The following is a 19,067-nucleotide window of genomic DNA, read 5'->3' as shown; positions in this document are numbered from 1 at the left end:
GGGCCTCAGTTTGCCCAGCCGCAGAGGGAACCCGGGGGCGGGTTTTCGAATGACGGCTTGGGTCCGCTGGGCTCCTGGGTCCCTAAATGAAGCAGCCAACCTGCCTGCCCGCGATTATATAAAAGAGTCGCCTCCGCCCGCTGCGCCAGGGGCGTAGCGGGGGAAGGGGTTGGCGAGGGGCGGGCTGGGCGGTTGTTTTCCCGGCTCTCCGAGTTCCCCCACCCAACTGCGGGCCGCTGGGCTGGACGGGGACCGGGCCCCGGACGTTTGGGTCCTGTGGGCCGCTCTCGCCAGGGTCTGCGTGGCTCCGGAGGGGCAGCGATGGGGAGTGGGGAGGCGTTGGCTCAACCCAACTTTTTTCCCTGTCCATTTCTCCCACTTCCTCCCCGGTCGTGGGAGAGGTCCGGCGGGGGACGGGGGAGGGGGAGGAGGGGACGAGCGGTGAGAACAGCCTGACCCGGCCCGGCCGGCTGCCCGCTGCACACAGTAGGCGCCTGGGGAGGGCTGGCTGGTGCGACCCGCCGCGTGGGGTCTCTGGGCCTCAGTTTCCCCTTCCTCCTTCCCTTGGACGGAGAGGGCTGGCACCTGCTTAATAGCTGCCTTTCACTGAGCGCTTCTCGAGTGGCTGGCTCTGTCCGGGGTCCTGTTTACCTCCATTCTAACATCTAATCTCATTATACTCATTTATTGCTATTATCATTACCACCATTACCTTACAGGCAGGAAACTTGGGTGAAGTGGACTCAGTCTGTCCTTCTCTGACTTCAAAGCTTCCCACCGCCCCTTGTACTTTATTACTTCTACGCACAACATATTAAAGGCGCCTTTCAACTCCCAAACGGGTTGAATCGGCTTTTGTAATAATAATTTGGCTTCAAGGGGAAACCCGGGAGGCCCCCAGAGGGGAAGTGACAGCCCCAGGACTTGCAGCCTGAAACCAGCCCCTAATAGGTGGGAAGGGACCGAGGGAGGGGCCACGAAGGTCCCGGGTGAGGGTGGAACCCAGGGACTTTGCTCTAACGACCCTGCCTGGGACGTAAGCCCTTCTTCCTTCCTTAAACCACCCTGCCATCAGCCTTGGGATTAGAAGGGCCAAGCAGAAAGACACTTTGCAGGTCTCAGGGTTGTGCCTGGACTCCGGCAGATAACTAATGCTCTGTCCTTACTCCTCAAGGGTCTCACCGCCCCCCACCTCACCCCAAGCTCCACCCACTCAGCCAGTACTCAGTTTCCCCTCCTGTACCACCCAGTCTCAAATATCCCGCACCCTTTCTCTACAGCTGAGAACCTAATTCAGAAGCGGACGGGAATGCATATAGAAGATTGGCATTGAATCTAATCCTCAACACGCCCTGAAAAGAAGCAGGCCATTTTATATATGAGCAAACTGAGGCCCAGAGAGGGACCATGAGCAAGGATGTCAAAGGCAGCGTTCACCTGGCTCTGGATCCTGCCAGAAGGGCTGGGGGTGGGTCCTTCAGGATATGCCAGGATGGCAGACCCCTACCTCCCAGGAGCTCACTCCTGTCCCTGATATGAAAATAATGAGGGAGGCAAAGCTTTGTCCTGACCCCCATTCCTCCGTCGCTACCCCCCCAAATACCCAAGTAGATACTATTTTAAAAGCTAATAAGGTTATAAAAGATTGAGTTACTGTGTGACCTTGGGCAGATTACTTAACTTCTCTGATCCGCAAGAGTCCATTGCAGAGTATAATGATAGAGACTTCCTAGGGTACTAACAAGGGAGACAATAGGTGGTACATATAACATTCTTTTTAAAAAAAAAATTATTTATTTGAGAGAGAGGCAGAGATAGAGAGAGAGAGAGAAGGAGACTCCCCGCTGAGCAGAGAGCCCGACATGGGGCTCGATCCCAGGACCCTGAGATCATGACCCGAGCCGAAGGCAGACACTTAACCAACCGAGCCACCTAGGTACCCTACATAAAACAGCACAGTAGGGCAGGAGAGAAGTCCTCCATAGGCGCTAGATGTTATTATATTGATGTTATTTCTACTGTTTGGGCCATACCCCTGCTCCTGTTCCTGGCCAGGGCAGCAATGAAACCCACATTTCAAAGATGAAAAGTTCACACACACACTCTGCATGTTTTACTTCATCGGCAGACCCCCATAAGTTGCTCGGCAAAAGGGTTCTCGGGGTATGTCAAGACCAGCTCCATCTTAGCAATAAAACAGCATGAAAATCAACAAATATTTGGCACTTGCCTCGGAACAAATTTGTTCCGGGGCAAGTAGTAACATCAGCTCTGAATTTCTGAATTCCACCTTCGAATGCAACTTTAGTCCCTCTGTGTAGCAGGGATTATCATCCCTGATGGACAGGATGATGGTGCGGAGACGCAGAGAAGGCATATAACTTGCCAAAGACACACAGCAAGTGAATGGATGGACCTGAATTCGAGTTACGTTGGCGAGGCTGCAAATGTATATATTTCGAGCAGATAATTCTTGTCACCCTAAGCAGGGGTTGCTTCTGGGATGGAGAAACAGGGGGGATGGGGAGCAGGGTCAGAGACCCTCTGTTCACTGTCTTTGATCTTTTGAATTTTGCATCATGAAATTTTTTTTAAGTCACCTCTACACCCAACATGGGGCTTGAACTCACGATCCCGAGATCAAGAGTCACATGCTCTCCTGACTGAGCCGGCCAGGCACCACGATGCATATTTTATTTATAATGAAATTTAAAATACAGTCACATTTCTTAACTTCTGTGCTTCAGAGAATACCATCAAGAAAGTGAAAGAAAAACCCACGGAAGGAGAGAGAATATTTGCAAATCATAGCTATAAGGGTCTGCTGCTCAGAATATGTAAAGAAATTTTAAAACTAGCAATAAAAACAAAATAACCAATTGTTTGAAATGGGCAAAGGATTTTAATGGACATCTCTCCAAAAAAGATATACCAAAAAAAAAAAAAAAAAAGATACACACAAAAAAGTTGCTCAACATCATTAGTCATTAGGGAAATGCAAATCAAAACCACGATGAGACACCACCTCACCCCTGCTAGTATGCGCTGAATCAAAAAGGCAGACAATAGCAAGTGTTCGCGAGGATGGGGAGAGACTGGAGCCCTCCTGTCCTACTAGTGGGAAAGCACGATGATGCCACTGCCATGGGGTATAGGCCGGCACTTCTTCCCAAAGTTAAACCTGGCACCGTGTGTGTACCCGAGACAAATGACATCTGGTCTACACCGAAACATGGAGGTGCACATCCATAGCACCATTATTCATAACAGCCCCAAACTAAAAACAGTCCAAATGTCCATCACCTGATAGATGAATGCACACAACGCGTCCATCCACACGCTGGATATCAGCCCCGAACAGGAGCGAGGCGCCCACACGCGCTGCCCCGGGGACGGACCCCGAGCCCACGACGCTCAGGGAGGGAACCAGACACAGAAGGCCACACGGGGTGTGCGTCCACGTGGGTGACACGTCCGCGGACAGGAAGGGGGCTCGTGGGGCAGTGTGTGTGGGGGTGATTGCTAATGGGGACGTGTTTCCTTTAGGGGTGATAAAAATGTTCCAAGATTAGATTGTGGTGATGGTTGTACAACTTTAGAGTACACTGAAAACCACTGAATCATACACTTTAAAGAGTGAATGTTTTGGTACGTGGATGACATATATTTTATTTATTTATTTATTTTTAAAGATTTTATTTATTTATTTGAGAGAGAGAGAATGAGAGAGAGAGAGCACGAGAGGGAAGAGGGTCAGAGGGAGAAGCAGACTCCCCGCCGAGCAGGGAGCCCGATGCGGGACTCGATCCCGGGACTCCAGGATCATGACCTGAGCCGAAGGCAGTCGCTTAACCAACTGAGCCACCCAGGCACCCGACGTAAATTTTTAAAAAGCAAAGCAACGCAACACCCATATTCACAGCAGCATTTTTCACAACCGCTAAAATGTAGACGCGACCCAAATGTCCATCAGCAAAGGAATGGATAAACAAGAGGCGGCTCATTCATATACTGGAATATTACTCGGCCTGAAAAAGGAAGGACATTTGACACCTGCCACGACGCAGAGGGACCCCGAGGACACTGCTCAGTGAGAGGAGCCAGACCCAGAAGGACACATCCCGCAGGACCCCACTCCCAGGAGGTCCCCAGAGGAGTCCCGTCCCCACAGCCAGAGAGGAGAGGGTGGGAGCAGGGGCTGGGGCAGTGGGTGCGGAGTCCATGCTTCGTGGGGACAGAGTCTCCGTGTGGGGAGACGGAACGTTCTGGAGACGGAGGGTGGGGGTGGCTGCAGGACAGTGTGGGTGTGCTTCATGCCATTGACTTGTACAGGTAAAAATGGTTGAAATGGTCAATTTTCTTTTTTTTTTTAAGATTTCATTCATTTATTTGAGAAAGAGAGAATGAGAGACAGAGAGCATGAGAGGGAAGAGGGTCAGAGGGAGAAGCAAACTCCCCGCCGAGCAGGGAGCCTGACGCGGGACTCGATCCCTGGACTCCAGGATCATGACCTGAGCCGAAGGCAGTCGCCCAACCGACTGAGCCACCCAGGTGCCCGAAATGGTCAATTTTCCGCCATATATATTTTATCACGATAAAAAAGTAAAAAGAAAAATAAGTCGACCTGAAGGAAGATATGAGGGTGGCCATGTTCTGTCTGGTTCCAATGTCCCAGTGGATGGCACATCCCATTAGTATATAAGTGTGGTTGTTTAGGAATAAAATCCAATTTTTTTCTTCCAAAAAATTAGAATTAAAAATGGAAAGGTGCCCCCAAACAGTGTGAGGGGAAGATGTTAGCATTACTTTAAGCAGATAACTGCCCACCTTTATGTTCCCTCTGTCACACCCATGGCCGAGTGAGAACATCCAGCAGGGCGTGAGCGGCCTGCTGCGGATCTGGGGTGGGCATCCGGGGGGCACAGACGGAGACAGCAGTAGCAGAATGAAGACTGGATCTACTTTGAAGGTCAAGTCGAGAAGATTTGATGCTGCGTCAGATGTCAGGGGGATGGGAAGCAAAGGACCCAAAGGGCTTCTGGGGGCCACAGCACATTGGTTTGGGAAGACAGCAAGTGTGAGGCGTGAGCCATGACTCTGTTCTTCTTCTTCACAATGGAGATGTGTCCATCAGATGTCCAGAGGCAGTGGACAGATGGATCAGGAGTGTCAGAGAGAGGGTGGGCTTGGCACTGGGAGTGGAGGGGTTGGTCTTCCCCAGCTCGAAGGCTGCATGGCATCCCCCAAGGGAGCACGGACAGAGAGGGCATTCCCGGGCACCCCAATGCTGGAGTCCAGCAAAGGGGGCAGAAAGGAGGCCAGTGGGAAACTAGAAGACGACTGGGTCACGGCCAGCAGTTTCCAGCAAACAGGCCTGGCCGCTCACCGCCTAATCCCCAGGGCTCAGGATACAGTCCTGCAGAGTGGTGCCCGCTAAACACCTGCTTAAAGAACGAACATTTGTCTTTAAGCTTGCAGACGAGAAAAATGGCGAGCATCAGGAACCCTCATGCAATCACTAGGGACAAGTCACACCAAAGCAGGTCTTCATTCGCTTGTTAGAGCGAACCATAGAAGGAGACAGGCAGAGGGTACCCCGAATTCCAGCCAAGTCAGGAGCTGGACGGTGCCTGGGAGTGAGGAAGAATGTGGCCGGGGTATGCTGATCAGCAAACAGACCGGGGTACACATGGCCCGTTCCTGGACCTGCCTGTGTGTATGTGTGTGCACACATTTCGTTTTACTCTTAACCTCAATGTTATATAAATAATATATACACAATTATTTTTTAAAAGGCTCCTGATCTCTTTCTTCTATCTTCAGAACCGGCAGTATGACATTCTTCCAAGATCTCTCTGACCCTCCTACCCTCCTCTTGTAATGGACCCTATAAAATATATCAGCTGCTTTCCTAGGGTTGCTGTCATAGGTTCCCCAGACTGGGTAGCACAGAACAGCTGAAAGACAGTCTCTCAGTTCTGGGGCCAGAAGTCCCAAGTCGAGGTGTCGAGGTGTTGGTGGGGCCACGCTCCCTCCCAAGACCCCAGGTCCCGGCCTCTCTCCTAGCTTCCAGGAACCTCATAGACCCATGTCCTGGTCCCAGGATCGCCTCCCAGCGCCCTCCCTCTGTGCGGGTCTGTCTCTCCATGTCCAGATGTCCCCTTCTTATAAAGACAGCAGTCATAGTGGATTAGAGGCCCACCCTCCTCCAGCATGACCTCATGTTAACTAATCATATCGTCTTCAATAACCGTATCTCCAAAGAAGGTCACATTTTAAGGTGCTGGAGGTTAGGACTAGAACATGACGTGTGTGTGCGCGTGCACGCATGCGTGCGCGCACATGTCCACATGTAAACACATCTACCTACCTACCTGGCTACCTACCCATCACCTGTCATTTTTACCTTGACTCGAGTGAAGATGCCGAGGTGCTGAAGGCGAGCTTATCAACCATTCGGGAGCCACATCTGGCTGAACAGAGCTATGTCTGGATTCGAGGTACACCACGAAAAAACCCCCGAATGAACACCAAGTTTCCTGGAGGGGCCGTAAAGATTCTGTGCATGCTCTCAAAGGCCAACTGGCTGCATGGGGACCGAGGTCCAGTCTGGGAAGATGAGAAAGTTCTGGAGACGGGTGGTGAGCATGGCCGCTCCCCAGGGTGAGTATTCGAGGCCTCTGAACGGCACACCTAGAAAGGGTTAAAATGGTAACTGTTACGCAATGTATAATTTACTACAATTATTTTTTAAAAGGGGGGAAAAGTCAGTTGGCTAACTGCAAGGCGGGGTCCTGGATGGGGTCAAGAAACAGAAAAAGGGCCTTAGTGGAAAAACGGGCGTAGTCCAAATCCACAACAGAGTTTTACTGATGGGGGTTTATGGATGTTGGTTCCCAGCTGTGACAAATAAAGGTGGGGGTGTATGATGTTGGCTTTGGGGGAAGCCGGGTGAAAGGTGTATGGGAAGTCTCTCTAGAATCTTCGCAGCTTTTCTGTAAAATTCTGAAAGTTTCCTAAGAGGGATGCCTGGGTGGCTCAGTCGGTGAAGCGTCTGCCTTCGGCTCAGGTCATGATCCCACCAGGGTCCTGGGATCGAGCCCCTCATTGGGCTCCCTGCTCAGCAGGAGACTGCTTCTCCCTCTGCCCCATGTCACCCTGCTCATGCTTTCTCTCTCTGTCTCAAATAAATGCATAAAATCTTTAAAAAAATAAATAAATAAAACTTTTCTAAAATGAAGCTGAACAGCCAAAGACAGCAAAACTCAAGGTTACGTGGGTGTATACATTTGTCAGACCCATCAAACTACATAATTAATATCTGTGCATTTTACTTTATGTAGCCTATATCTAAATTTTTAAAAAGATTTTATTTATTTATTTGAGAGAGAGAGCAAGAGACAGCACAAACAGGGGGAGTGGTAGGCAGAGGGACAGGGAGAAGCAGGCTCCCTGCCGAGCAAGGAGCCGGACACGGGACTCAATCCCAGGACCCTGGGACCATGACCTGTGCCAAAGGCAGATGCTTCACCGACTGAGCCACCCAGGTGCCCGTAGCCTATACCTTAATTTAAAGACACCCGGCAGAAGTCACCTGATGGAAAACGTCCATCAGATTGGCCCAGAGAGTCCACATTTTAAAAATGTATCTAAAGGAAATATTTTGGGTTGTGCTTCAAGACGTAGCTGCAAGGATGTTCCACTGAGCGTTGTTTATAAAAGCAAGATACGGGGAGATGATGCAAATGTCCTGTGGCAGGAGTTTTGGGCAATGAAATACACAGGGGTGATATTTAGAATATTTGGCCACCTGATAAAGCCTGAGCACTGAGTGGACAAGTACCCGAGAGGGGGATGTCAGACCAGCTCTTGGTCGCAGCTGAGCCTCTGCCTACTGTCTAGTACACTGCATGGGGCACTCTAGCCCCGGGCTGGCAGATGTGCACAACCTCAGGAGAATTTCCTGGAAGCCTTGTGGAGAGCCCTTCCATCAGACTCATCAGGTCCAGCTCCAAATCGCTAACAGGGCTGCTGAGGCCTAAGTCAGAGAATCCAGAGCGAAGTTTAATTCCTAAAATTATGTTGGTGTTTGCACACCATGTTCGTAGTCGCCAAAAGGTGCAAGCAACCTAAAGGTGTCCATCCATGGATGAAGGATACACATGGCGTGGTCCATCCACGTGTGGGAACACGCTCCAGCCTCAGGAAGGAAGGGACCCTGACACCTGCCATGACGTGGAGGGACCCCGAGGACACCGGGCTCAGTGAGAGGAGCCAGACCCAGAAGGACACATCCCGCAGGACCCCAGTCCCAGGGGGTCCCCAGAGGAGTCCCGTCCACACAGACAGAGAGGAGAGGGTGGGAGCCGGGGCTGGGGCAGGGGGTGGGGAGTCCATGCTTCATGGGGACAGAGCCTCCGTGTGGGGAGATGGAACGTTCTGGAGACGGAGGGTGGGGGTGGCTGCAGGACAGGGTGAGTGTGCTTCATGCCGCTGAGCTGTGCGCTTAGCTTAGAGATGGTTACGATGGTGACTTATGTATATCTTACACAATAAAAATATCAAGAGTTCTGATCTTTTTTTTTTTTTTAAAGACTAAAAAGAAGGAAAGCAAAGAATATCAGGGTCCAACTCCGCAGAAGCCAGCCTTTTTAATCTGGCAAGTAAGGATATTAGTAAAAAAAAGAAGGGGCACACTGCTGCCCACAGTACAGAGACAAGGCCCCCCTGCACCCCAGACTCTGAGTCCCGCTGGGGCCACAGCACTGAATTTGTGGGCCGCCACGTTACAGGCCATGGGTGCCCAAGAAACCCGGGATTGTGTGTGGGCCACGAGGAAGGCTGGGGGCCGCCAGGAGCCCCTCTGCGCTCCTCCCCTGCAGGTGAAGCCTCCTCCCACTCGGGCTCCTCCCAGGTCCCCGGGCTCCACCCGAACCCGCTCCCGGGCAGAGCTAACATTTAACCAGCACGCCCAGGGTGGCCAAACCAGGTGCGCAGGTATGAAGGAGCATACCTGCCTGGCAAATCACTGCCGCTTGGAGCGCCCGGAAGCCTCTCCAAGTCAGCCCCGGAGCATCACAGGAGTCCTGCAGCCTCCGGATCCACAGCAGCTGGGGAGAAGCCCAGCCTCCTTGCGCCTGGGGGGCTAGGGCACCCCGCCCCCTGTAGGCTCTTTAGACTTGGCCCACAAGGTAGAGGAAGGGGGGTCTTTTCTTTTCTGGCACAGCTTGCGGTCCCTTACTGCACCCTGCAGCTCAGTATTCCTATCTGTGCAATGGGCCTTGCAGCCGCCACTCCCGGAGGATGCCTCTCTCTGGCCTCTCTCCCCGCCTGCGCCCTGGTCTCCTGGATGCCCCTGCACTCCCAGGCTGGACGAGGACCCCAGGGCCTCTCAGAACCTGGACAGAGGGCTCCAAAGCCGGGGGGCGGGGGCAGCCTGCCTGCCTTTGGGGACTGGCTCAGAGCCCTGTCTCTGCCAATCTCTCCCTGGCCTGGCCCCACGTTGTAAGAATTTGCTGAGGGCCATGAGTCACATGAGAGAAGGTGATTCCGCATCCCCCCGGGCCCCCCCGCTTACATAGGGTGATGTCTGGGGACATCAGTGGTTGTGACACTAGGGGGTGCTCCTGGCATCGAGGGGTTGGGGCATCGAGGGGTTGGGGCTGGGGATGCTGCTGAACCCCCCCCCCCGCCGTGTGCTCAGGACAGGCTCCCCCCGAGAATGATCAGGCCCCAGATGGCCACAGTGCCGATGGGGAGAAAGCCTGGCCTGGGTCTAACTTCAATCCTGCCTGCTGCCAAGCGTGCCCCTTGCTTCTCCCTCTTTGTGCTCTGCAGAGAAGGAATACTTGCCCCATGGCTCAGGACAACCTAGGACTTGAGCCATCCCGCTGCCCACTGCCCCTGCCACCCCAGGCAGCCCGTCTCCACTCAGGGCCTCAGCTTTCCATCTGGGCAATGGGCCTGAAGCTGGATAACGAGGGAAGCCTCAGAGATGGTCCCCGGGGGTCGGCTTCGCCTGCGGGACCCCAAAAGGACCAGGTCGGTCCTGGCTCCGCGCCCCCAGCCCGGCTGGAGATGGAGAGCAGAGGAGACCAGACCGCGGGGGTGGGGGTGGGGGGGGAACGGGAGAACACTGCTGCATTTCTGGTCCGAGTTCTTTCTTTTTTTAAAATCACCGCAGTTGAAAGAGCGACTCCTCCCTCCGTCCTGCGCCTGCCACGTGGGCCGCCCGGCAGCCGCCCCTGTCCCCCAGCCCTCCCTGGGCTGGGCCGGGCCGGCAGCAGGAGCTTTGGTTTCACTTTGGTGCCACCGGTTTCACTTTCGGGCAGGAGAAGAAAAGAGAAGGCCGAGCAAGGGATGGAGAGCGCACAGGAGGCTCCGCCGGCCACAGGGTCAGCCGCCTGCCCGCCGCCTCGGCCGCCGCACTCCCATCCCAGGGGGCTGCCTCCTGACCTTACTCCTGGCCCGGGGATTCTCATCTCTCTCAGAGTCAAGGTCAAGGGGTCAAGGTCAAGTTCGCTAGTGATTGTGGGCGGGGCAAGCCACCTCCTCCGTCTGGGCTCCTTTCCCCAAACCCACCCCCTTGAAAGTGGGGCTGAGAGTCACTCCACCAGCCAACATCAAGGACAGTCCCACCACGTCCCCAGTGGGGAGCGGGTGGGGCAAGGTGCAAAGCAGAACAGGATGTCGGGTCAGCTGACTTCCCCCGGCAAGAGACCCTTTGGCCCAGAAACCACTAGGAAGGAGGCTCCATGTGGTCCGAGTCTGGGCCTGGATATGTGTGTGTGTTGTGGGGGGGGCGGGAGAGGACAGTGTCCCTGAAGCCACCTGCCGTGGCATCTGTCTGGCAGACCCAGGCTGGAAGCCCAGCTGCTCTGCTGGCTTTCCGGCACACCTGCCCGGCTCTGGGACTCAAGTGTTCTCATCTGTGAAATGGGCGTGGCCTTGTTGCTTAGCCCCATGCGCCCCTCCCCTCCTTGGGGGGCCCTGCTGCCCTTGTGCAGAATGGGGGTCCACTGCCTTCTGAGCCTGAGAGCCACACCAGGGCAAGAACCGGGCCCCATGCCCCTGTCTCTGCAGCACAGGTTCAGGGCCTGGTAGAGGACTCGCCAGACAGGACCGGGGAGTCACCCGAGGCATATGTCAATAACATGGCGTGGGCAAGATAGACAATGTGTGTGCCAATGGGACAGGGTGGCTTGTTTTTTTAATAACAGCTTCATTGAGATATTAATTCACCCACTTCAAGGGTATAATTCACTAGTTAGTACATTCACGGAGCTGTGCAACCACTACCACTAATTCTGGAACGTCCCATCGCCCCAGAAAGAAGCCCTATCCCTTCCCCTCCCCACCCCCGGCCCCCACGAGCCCCCTTCCCGTCGTGGTTGAGCCTGTTCCGGACGTGTCACCCACGTGGACTCACACCAAGTGGGCCCTTCTGTGTCTGGTTCCCTCCCTGAGTGTCGTGGGCTCGGGGTCCGTCCCCGGGGCCGCACATGTGGGCGCCTCGCTCCTGCTCGCGGCCGAGGGACGCCCCCGTGCGTGGGGGGACACACTGTGTGTATCTGCTCTTCAGCTGATGGACATCTGGCCTGTTTCCAGCCTGGGCTCCGGTGAATCACACTGCTGTGAATGGGGGCAGGTGTTACGGTGACCACAACAAGTGTTGACTAGTGCGTGTCCACCCCCCAGTAAGTGATGTCTGGGGACCCTGTGTTTTGTGGGGTAACAAGCACCACAACGTGCAGAGAGAGGAGGGGCAGTCCGCAGTGGGGCTCTGGCACCCAGGCTCTCCAGGTCTCTGCTGGGCTCCGGGAACCCCTTCCCCACCCCCTAGGTTGGCCCATTGGTGAACCCGGGACTCCCCCAGAGGCCCCCAGTGGCTCCCCCACACTCAGGGGCAGCCCTCAGGTGCTGGCTGACAGAGTGCAGGGGGCCAGGCGGGCTCGGGAGGGGAGAGGCAGGGAGGGGAAGGAGCAGTCACACAGGGAGCGACTTCCTGCTCTTTAATGTGGGGTGAAGACAGGAGACAGCACACCTAGGGGTTCCTTCAAGCATCCCTCCTGACCCCCAACCCCAGGACCCCGGGCCTCGGCCTTGCCAATGCACCTCCCAGGTCCTGGTGCTGGGACCCCGCCCCCCTGCGGGCCAGCCAAAAAGCCAGCCCAAATCCAGGTGTCATCCGTGGGGAACCAAGTCCAATGTCTGCTCGTGGGTCCAGTGGGGAGATGTCCATTCCAACCCTCTGCCTGCTTTTTAATTGGGGCGCTTGTCTTTTGGTTGCTGAGCTGTAAGGATTCTTTATACTCTGGACCCTAGAGCCATCTCCCACTCTCTGGGTTGTCTCTTGATGGGGTCCTTTCATGCACCCGGTTTGATCAGTCCAAGCGCACCTGTGTTTTCTTTTGCTGCTTGTGCTTACGTGTTATGTTGAAGAACCCACTGCCAAGTCCGAGGCCACGAAGATGGAAGGTGGGAGAAAATCCAACAAGCAGCGATGCTGAAGGTTCACTGGAAGGTCTGGTGGCCTCAACGGTGGCCCTTGTTGGGGCGGGGGTGGGGTGGGGGTGGGGAGCAGGCTGCCCTGAGTGGGGGGAGGGGGGATGTTTGTCCTGAGCCTGAAGTTTGAGCAGGAGTCGGGGGTGGAGAAGGGTGATGACAGAGAAGCTTCCAGAACAGGGAGCAGCAGGTGCACACAGGGAGGCAAGAGTGAGAGATTTGCACTTCCCCTGTGCCCCTCCTCTTCCTCCCCCCCCCCATGACCCCTGGACAGCCCCTGCGCCTGCACCCTGGGTCCCAGGGCCCAACAGACATGGGGGTGGTGATGTGATTGTGTTTAGAAACCTGGGTCCCTGTGAAAAAATCCTGTCACTGGAAGAAAGGAGATGAGGGTCAGGGCACGGGGGTGGCGAGTGACCCCTGCATGAGCTTGTACGTGAGCGGAGGGGGTGACTGCAGCCACACAGGAGGGTTACAGGGGTGAGGAAAGCAGGGGTGTCCTCCCTGAGAAGGCGAATTCTGAGCAGCTGCCCACACATCAGTGAGCAGGAGCTAGGCAGGTGCAGAGAGAACAGAGTGTGGAAGGGCTCAGAGGCGAGCAGAACCGGACATGTGCAGGGAGTGGACAGCCGAGCCAGGTGGGCTTGGTTCTTTGGGGGGCAGGGGACACCCAGGACAGCTTCTCAGGGGCCAGCCTTCACCTCCACGTGAGGCAGGCCACCCAGCCAGGGTCCCTGTGGAAGAGACAGATCTAAGGGCTGGAGCCCAGGGCAGGCCGCGCAGGGGTCTCCAGGCCACAGCCTCGCCCTGCCCTTTAGGACCCAGCTCTGTGACGTTCTTTGCACTCCGAGGTCTGCTTCCCTGAGGCCCCCCATTGATGCCTGGACGTGCACCCCCACGTCGCTGGTGTGGCCCCAAGAGGACAGCCACAGTCGGGGCTAGACCCCCGTGTGGGGCAATCTGTGCGTCCTGCTCCTTATTAACTCAGCTTCCTAAACCTGTTTGTCTGAGGTTACTGCCTGGCTCGCGGTTGGCAGCTGTCCCTGGCACACACGACTAGTTTCTTAGCCAGACACCCAACTGACCTGGCTCCCGGCACGGCCACCACCCAGTCCTGCGCCCAAGGCCAGTGGGGGGTTGAGTGCTAACAGACTTCAGTTCCACCTGGTGGCCAACAACCCGGGCCCTTTATTTCCCACTGCACCACCTGAAAGGGTCAATACCAGGCACAGCGGGGTCCCCTGACCCCCTTCTGAACCCAGGTCCCTTCCCATGTCCAGGGGGTGGTCACTGCTCCACGGGATGGCTGTTAAGTATTCTGAGCCCCATTCCCCCTCCCCAGGGCGGCGGATCTTCTCCAGGGCCCATGTTCTGTGGCCCCACTGCCAAGCCTTGGCCTCCGGGGGTTCCCCTGCTGGGGATGCCCCCTGCCCGAGGGCCCTTGGTGACCCTCCTTCACAGGCGGTTCTCGGCGAGAACACCCAGTCCACGGGGTTCTGCCTCGCTTTGCCTTTAGCCTTATGGGCGCTGTGAGTTCTGTCCAGCTCTATGGCCAGGCTGCGGACCCCGGAGCGGGGCATCGGTGGATCGAAAAGACAGTGACTGAGTCAGAAGAAAGCGTGGCTTTGGCGACGGCAGCATGGCCGGCGCTTGTCCTGGGGTAGGTGGGACCCTCTGCGTGGGCCCCATGTCACCTTGGGCAAGTAGCCTAGCGTCTCCGGGGGTCAGAGACCTACGTGGCCCACAATATGGGGTGTGGCCGGGGTGCAGGGAGAAGGGATTCGGGGCTGCTCTGGAGAGGATCTGCTCGGTAGGCCTGGGAGGACCCCCTCTGCTGGCGGGGCGGGGAGGGAAGGGGGGGCTCCCGGGGGCATGGCCTCCCTTGAGGCTGCAGAGCCAGGGGGAAAGCGGCCACGGGGTGGGAGTCCCAGGGGAGGAGGCAGGAGGGCCACAGTCCCTCCCTCACCCGAGGCTCCCGGTTCTCCAAGGGCTGCTCTTGCGGGCCTCCCTCTGTCCCCTGGGAAGCCCGGGCAGAAACCCGAGACTGAGCCTCGGCCTCGGTTCAGGCTGTTCAGGCTGCGGTGGGGCCCAGGCCTCTCCCTCCGGCCCTCCCCCTCCTCCTCCTCCTCCTCCTCCTCCACCTCCTTCTCCTCCTCCTCCAGAGCCAGCCCCACGTTGCCATGGGGACGGCAGACCAGGCAGGTCCTCCACCCACCTGGCCCGGGGCTGCCCCAGGCTCACACACCTGGTCAGCTCTGAGCCCAGGAGGGGCAGGGCCTGGAGGGCCCCTGCTGCTTTCGTTTTGAGGGCACCCCTTCCCCTTCCTCACCCCTACTCCGCCTCGGACCCCACTTTCTGGGAAACCCTGTGGCCGTTTCCTCTGACCTCTGTTAACCCGGAGTCCATGGCCCACAGAGGGAGGCCGACTTCCGCCTCTGACCTGAGGCTTCCTGCCCGGCACATACCTCCGCCCAGAGGGCTGGCTGAGCACCCTTCTCTGGACTCCCCACCTTCCAGAAGGTTCCGGGCCCCCTCTGCCCACATCCCTCCTGCCGCACCGTGTCCTGGACTATGGCCACAGGAAGTCCACTGGTCTGGGCAGGGAGGCTGGGACACAGATGCTCTGCCTCTTGGTCCATCAAACTGGGGTAGGGTTTAGGGCTGAGTCAGGCTCTACACCCTCGGCATCGTCCCCGGGGTGCTGTGGGGGTGGAGCAGCACCCCCAGCCCCACCCCCTCGATGCCAGGAGCTCCCCAGTGTGACCACCACAGACGTCCCAGACATGGCCCAGTGCCCCCTGGGGGCAGGGTTGCCCTAGGTGAGACCCCTGGGGGGCCGCACACATTTGGATACACACACTGAGGGACATCTGGCTGGCTCTGTCGGTGGAGTGCGCGGCTCCTGACCTCGTGAGCTTGAGCCCCACCTAGAGCTTACTTAAAAATAAACAGATAAACACACAGTGGGAGGGAGAGAGGGGGTGACTCATAGACACCGAGGTCACCCTGGTTTGTACCCTGGGGGCTTTACTCTGGGGTCCAGCATGAGCAGGGGCTGGACTCAATTTCTTTTCCAAATAATTAACACAGGGTCTCTCCCCCGCCACCGCCCCGCTGCAGCCATTCGGGATCCTTCTCTGTGGGGCATCCAGGGCGCTGTGGGGGACTGAGCAGCCTCTCCGGCCCCCACCCACCGAATGCCAGGAGCACCCCCAGTGTGACCACAGACATCTCGGACATGGCCCTGTGTCCCCAGGTTGAGACCCAGCGGGCTGACAGCCGGTGCAGACAGAGAGCAGAGCGGGCTTGGGCCTGTGCTGCCCAACGCGGCCCCTGGCCCCGGGGACACGGCCACGCTGGGTTGAGGTGTGCTGTGAGGGCAAAAGACAGGCCGGATTCCAAAGGCTCCGTGCAAGAAGAAACAAAGAACGTAAAAGACCACACTGCTAATTTCTCCTACTGGTTACAAGGTGAAAGGGTAGTGTTTCGCCTCTGTCGGGATGGATAGAACATGCCATCACGTTACCTTCCCCTGTGTCTTTCCCCGTTTTGCAGCGCCGGGAGGTGACACTGGCGCCGGCACGCCGCGCCGGGCGGTGACCTGGGCTGGGTCTGCAGGCTTGTGCCCTGCACTCCGCCCGGGCCACCCCGCCGCGCTCGCTGCGGGAAGGGAATGCGGGGGGGCTTTCCTGGGGGAGGGGGTGCACCACCCGGCCGTCGGGTGAGCCGCTCAGGGCTCTGCGGCACCAACGGTGCAGAAGGGAACCAGCCGGGACGGGGCCTCCGCTCCGGGCACGCAGGGAACAGGAGGAAAGCCGGCGCATGACACTCGGGGTCTTCTCCCAAACCAAGCGCGGGAACAAAAAAGCGAAGACAACACAACACTAAAGAACCCAACCAACGCGCAAGATCCCAAAGCTCTCGTGCCTTTCCTGACTGATTTTGTTTGGACAGAGAGGTCAGAAAGATGGGGTGTCCGGGGTCACAGGTGTCGTGTCTGCAGGGGCCCCCGAACACGGAGGCGGGGTCTTCAGGCTCCCGTACTTGGTGGCATCGGGATTCTTCAAGAGGAGCCAAGAAACCTCAACACGGCCACACAAAACGCTCTGTATCTCCTGAGGGCCACCTGCTGCCTGACCCCCATGTCAGGAGACCCCCAAACCAACAGCTCCTACGCAACTCATGAGGAGCCTGCCCCCTCGCAATAGAGCCTGTCAGCAAGTCTGTCTGGCCGACGGGAGGGCTGGGTGTGTGCAGGGGACGGCGGTGCAGGGGAGACACTGGGAGGTGCCGGCCTAAGGGCCCCAAGGCTCTGGTGAGCTCCTGGCTTCCTAGGAGCCTGGTCTGGGACAGACAAGAAGAGAAAGAGTCCACTTCTCTGTGCTGTGGCCCTGGGACACGGTGCAGTGGGGGCCGTACCCCGACTCCAAATCCTCCCCGAGCCCTCAGGACCCAGGCACCGTGGTCTCTTACTCCTTGAAAATGGCAGCCCGTTACTGGAGGCTCGGCGGCCGTGGCGTGTGCAGGACAGGCCCCAAGATGCGGCCCGTCATGGTGGCCCGCGCCGGGTCCCGCCACCCAGACGCTGACCCACCTTCCCGGCCCCATAGAGCGACAGCTGCGGACTTCGGGGTATCTGCTTTATTCTCAACGGGTGAGACTTTGGAGACTAGGAAGTGGTGGAAACCCAGGAAGCCGGTGGAAGGAGGCAGCAACTCGTCTCCTCTTTGGCATCCACAGGAAAAAGCACAGGAGACTGGGAGGGCAGCCTCCAGAAACCCAGGGCTGGCCGCCTGCCGCGCCCGCAGAGCAGCCGGGCCCCAGGACCCGCTGCAGCGTCCAGGGGGCGCTCACAGCCCCGCCATCTTCAGAGCTGGGGGGAAGCCTCAGAGGCGGCCCGACCCTGGGTCCTGGGCCAAGTGCGCATCCAGATGGACATGAGAACTGGGACCACCTCACCCTCACCGTTTCCTTTCCCAGCAGCTGGCGCTGACCTGCCGGGGGGCCTGAGGGACGTGCCCCGGGCAGTCACTTCCGATTCTCTGCGGGAGCAGAGGTGACACGAAGAGCCACCTGCCTGCGTCTGCCAGCCTGGAGGCGTGGGGACAGCACAGGCCCTTCTGCTGGATCTGCAGGGCTTCTCGACCACACTGACAGCCTGGAAGCCCACTGCTCTCTTTCTGCCAAGTGTCAGCTCAGCAACTGCCACCAGGAGTTAGATGTGTCTGGCCCCTGCAGCACAGGAGGGGATGAGCAGGTCCCTCCTGGGGGTAGGCCACAGGCTACTGAGCACAGGCGGGTCAGCGGCGTGACACGAGGGAGGGAGGAAGTGGACCCCATGACCACCAGTGGGCCCTGGGGACCACCTCCAGGGGTGAACGTCGGGGGCCATGCAAGGGATGACATAGGAGCGTGGGGCGGCGGCACCTCCCTTTCTTTTGCTGAAAGACACCAAGGTCTAGAGGTTCCCTTGAGGCTCCATCCCCAGTTGCTGGTGTCCCCCCCCCCAACCGCCCCTCTGCCCCAGGTGGGCGGTGGGCTCGGGGCTGGGACTGCCAGCCCCCCCCCCCGCCCCCCGAACAAACAGAACAAGAAGTACAATGGGCACAGTTTGCTTTTTCTTTCCCTGTTTTGTTTTAAACCTAAGAAGCAGGTCCGAGAAGACCCCGCGAGCAGCGTCACCCTCCCCGGGGACCGGAGGCTCAATGTCCACCGCGGGGTGTGCGGGCAGCTCCGCGGAAGGCGGAGGGAGAGGCGGGCTGGGCCGGGGGAGAGGAGGCCCTGGCCTGTCCTGGGCAGGAGGGGCGGGGCACGGGTGGGACGGTGGGCAGGTCACCCATGGGACCCCATCACACGGCAGTGCGCGTGGGTGTGCTGGGCTGGTTCAGCCGCAGCGTTTTACACAACCAGCCGGCAAAATCCACTTCTTCCACCTCGGACCGCTTGATGAAGGTGTGGCTCTGCAAGGGGAGGAGAAGCGCATCAGGAAGGAGGGAGGCCCGGCAGGCCAAACGGCGCTAAGCCTGAGTGGGAGGCGATGCTGCGCTCACCAGACCCAGGTCACCACCCAGCCCCGCCGGTGCAGGGGCCGGTCACACTCTGGGGGGCTGAGCAGTGTCCCCAGCCCCCACCCCCTCGACGCCCAGAGCACCCCCGCCGTGAAGCCCGCAGACGTCCCCAGACACCGCCCTGTGTCCCCTGGGGACAGAGTTGCCCCTGGGTGAGAACATCGGATCTGGAACAAGAGAAGCCTCCGTGAGGACAGGAAGTCCCCGACTCGTTCCGTCTGATGTGGCAGCCACTGGCCACGTGAGGCTCCTGAGCCTCGGATGTCGGCTCCTGGGGCTGAAGAAGAGAAGCGCACGTTCCGTTTCAAGTAACTGAGATCAGCACACGGCTGGCGGTTCCCGTCCGGGACAGCACAGCAACAGAGGTTGCTGGTTGAAGGCTGGGGGCCGTGAGCAACACTACCCCCACAGGGTGTGCGGGGGAGGGGCGGTCCTGGGGGGTCGGGGTGCACGGGAGGAGGCCTGGGCCCACACAAGATGCCCAGGCGGCGGGGC

General features: G+C 57.9%; 1 protein-coding gene and 1 long non-coding RNA gene across 13 annotated transcripts in view; one reads left to right on the top strand and one right to left on the bottom strand.

Annotated features, from left to right (window-relative positions):
- Positions 1-4,476: 4,476 nt before the first annotated feature.
- The window catches only part of MAP2K2 (mitogen-activated protein kinase kinase 2), a 35,288-nt gene continuing 20,697 nt past the window's right edge, over positions 4,477-19,067 (bottom strand). For 2 of the 6 annotated variants that reach the window (XM_073887277.1, XM_073887282.1), the window contains exon 11: positions 18,101-18,849. In XM_073887277.1, coding sequence (XP_073743378.1) covers positions 18,565-18,849 — 285 coding nt within the window. In that variant the 3' untranslated portion in view covers positions 18,101-18,564. Of the gene's footprint in view, positions 5,442-6,406; positions 6,694-12,774; positions 13,239-18,100; positions 18,850-19,067 lie in introns of those variants that run through there. The other 4 variants (XR_012376607.1, XM_073887279.1, XM_025861495.2 and 1 more) reach the window with 4 other exon arrangements.
- Positions 10,252-18,111, top strand: LOC112815469 (uncharacterized). 7 transcript variants are annotated; one of them, XR_012376612.1, is made up of 6 exons: positions 10,252-10,394; positions 11,582-11,696; positions 12,442-12,523; positions 14,021-14,164; positions 15,595-16,725; positions 16,840-18,111. It is a non-coding gene; the product is annotated as an uncharacterized lncRNA (long non-coding RNA). The 7 variants fall into 7 exon arrangements; XR_012376616.1 differs by lacking the exon at positions 16,840-18,111 and adding an exon at positions 14,920-15,152 and having other exon boundaries at positions 15,625-16,029; XR_012376611.1 differs by lacking the exon at positions 16,840-18,111 and adding an exon at positions 14,920-15,152 and having other exon boundaries at positions 15,595-16,029.

This window comes from Callorhinus ursinus, unplaced genomic scaffold (assembly GCF_003265705.2).
Source record: "Callorhinus ursinus isolate GAN/ISIS: 27379988/994484 unplaced genomic scaffold, GSC_fseal_2.0 scaffold77, whole genome shotgun sequence".
In the NCBI taxonomy this organism is placed as follows: domain Eukaryota; kingdom Metazoa; phylum Chordata; class Mammalia; order Carnivora; family Otariidae; genus Callorhinus; species Callorhinus ursinus.
This window is presented reverse-complemented; position numbering and strand designations above follow the sequence as displayed.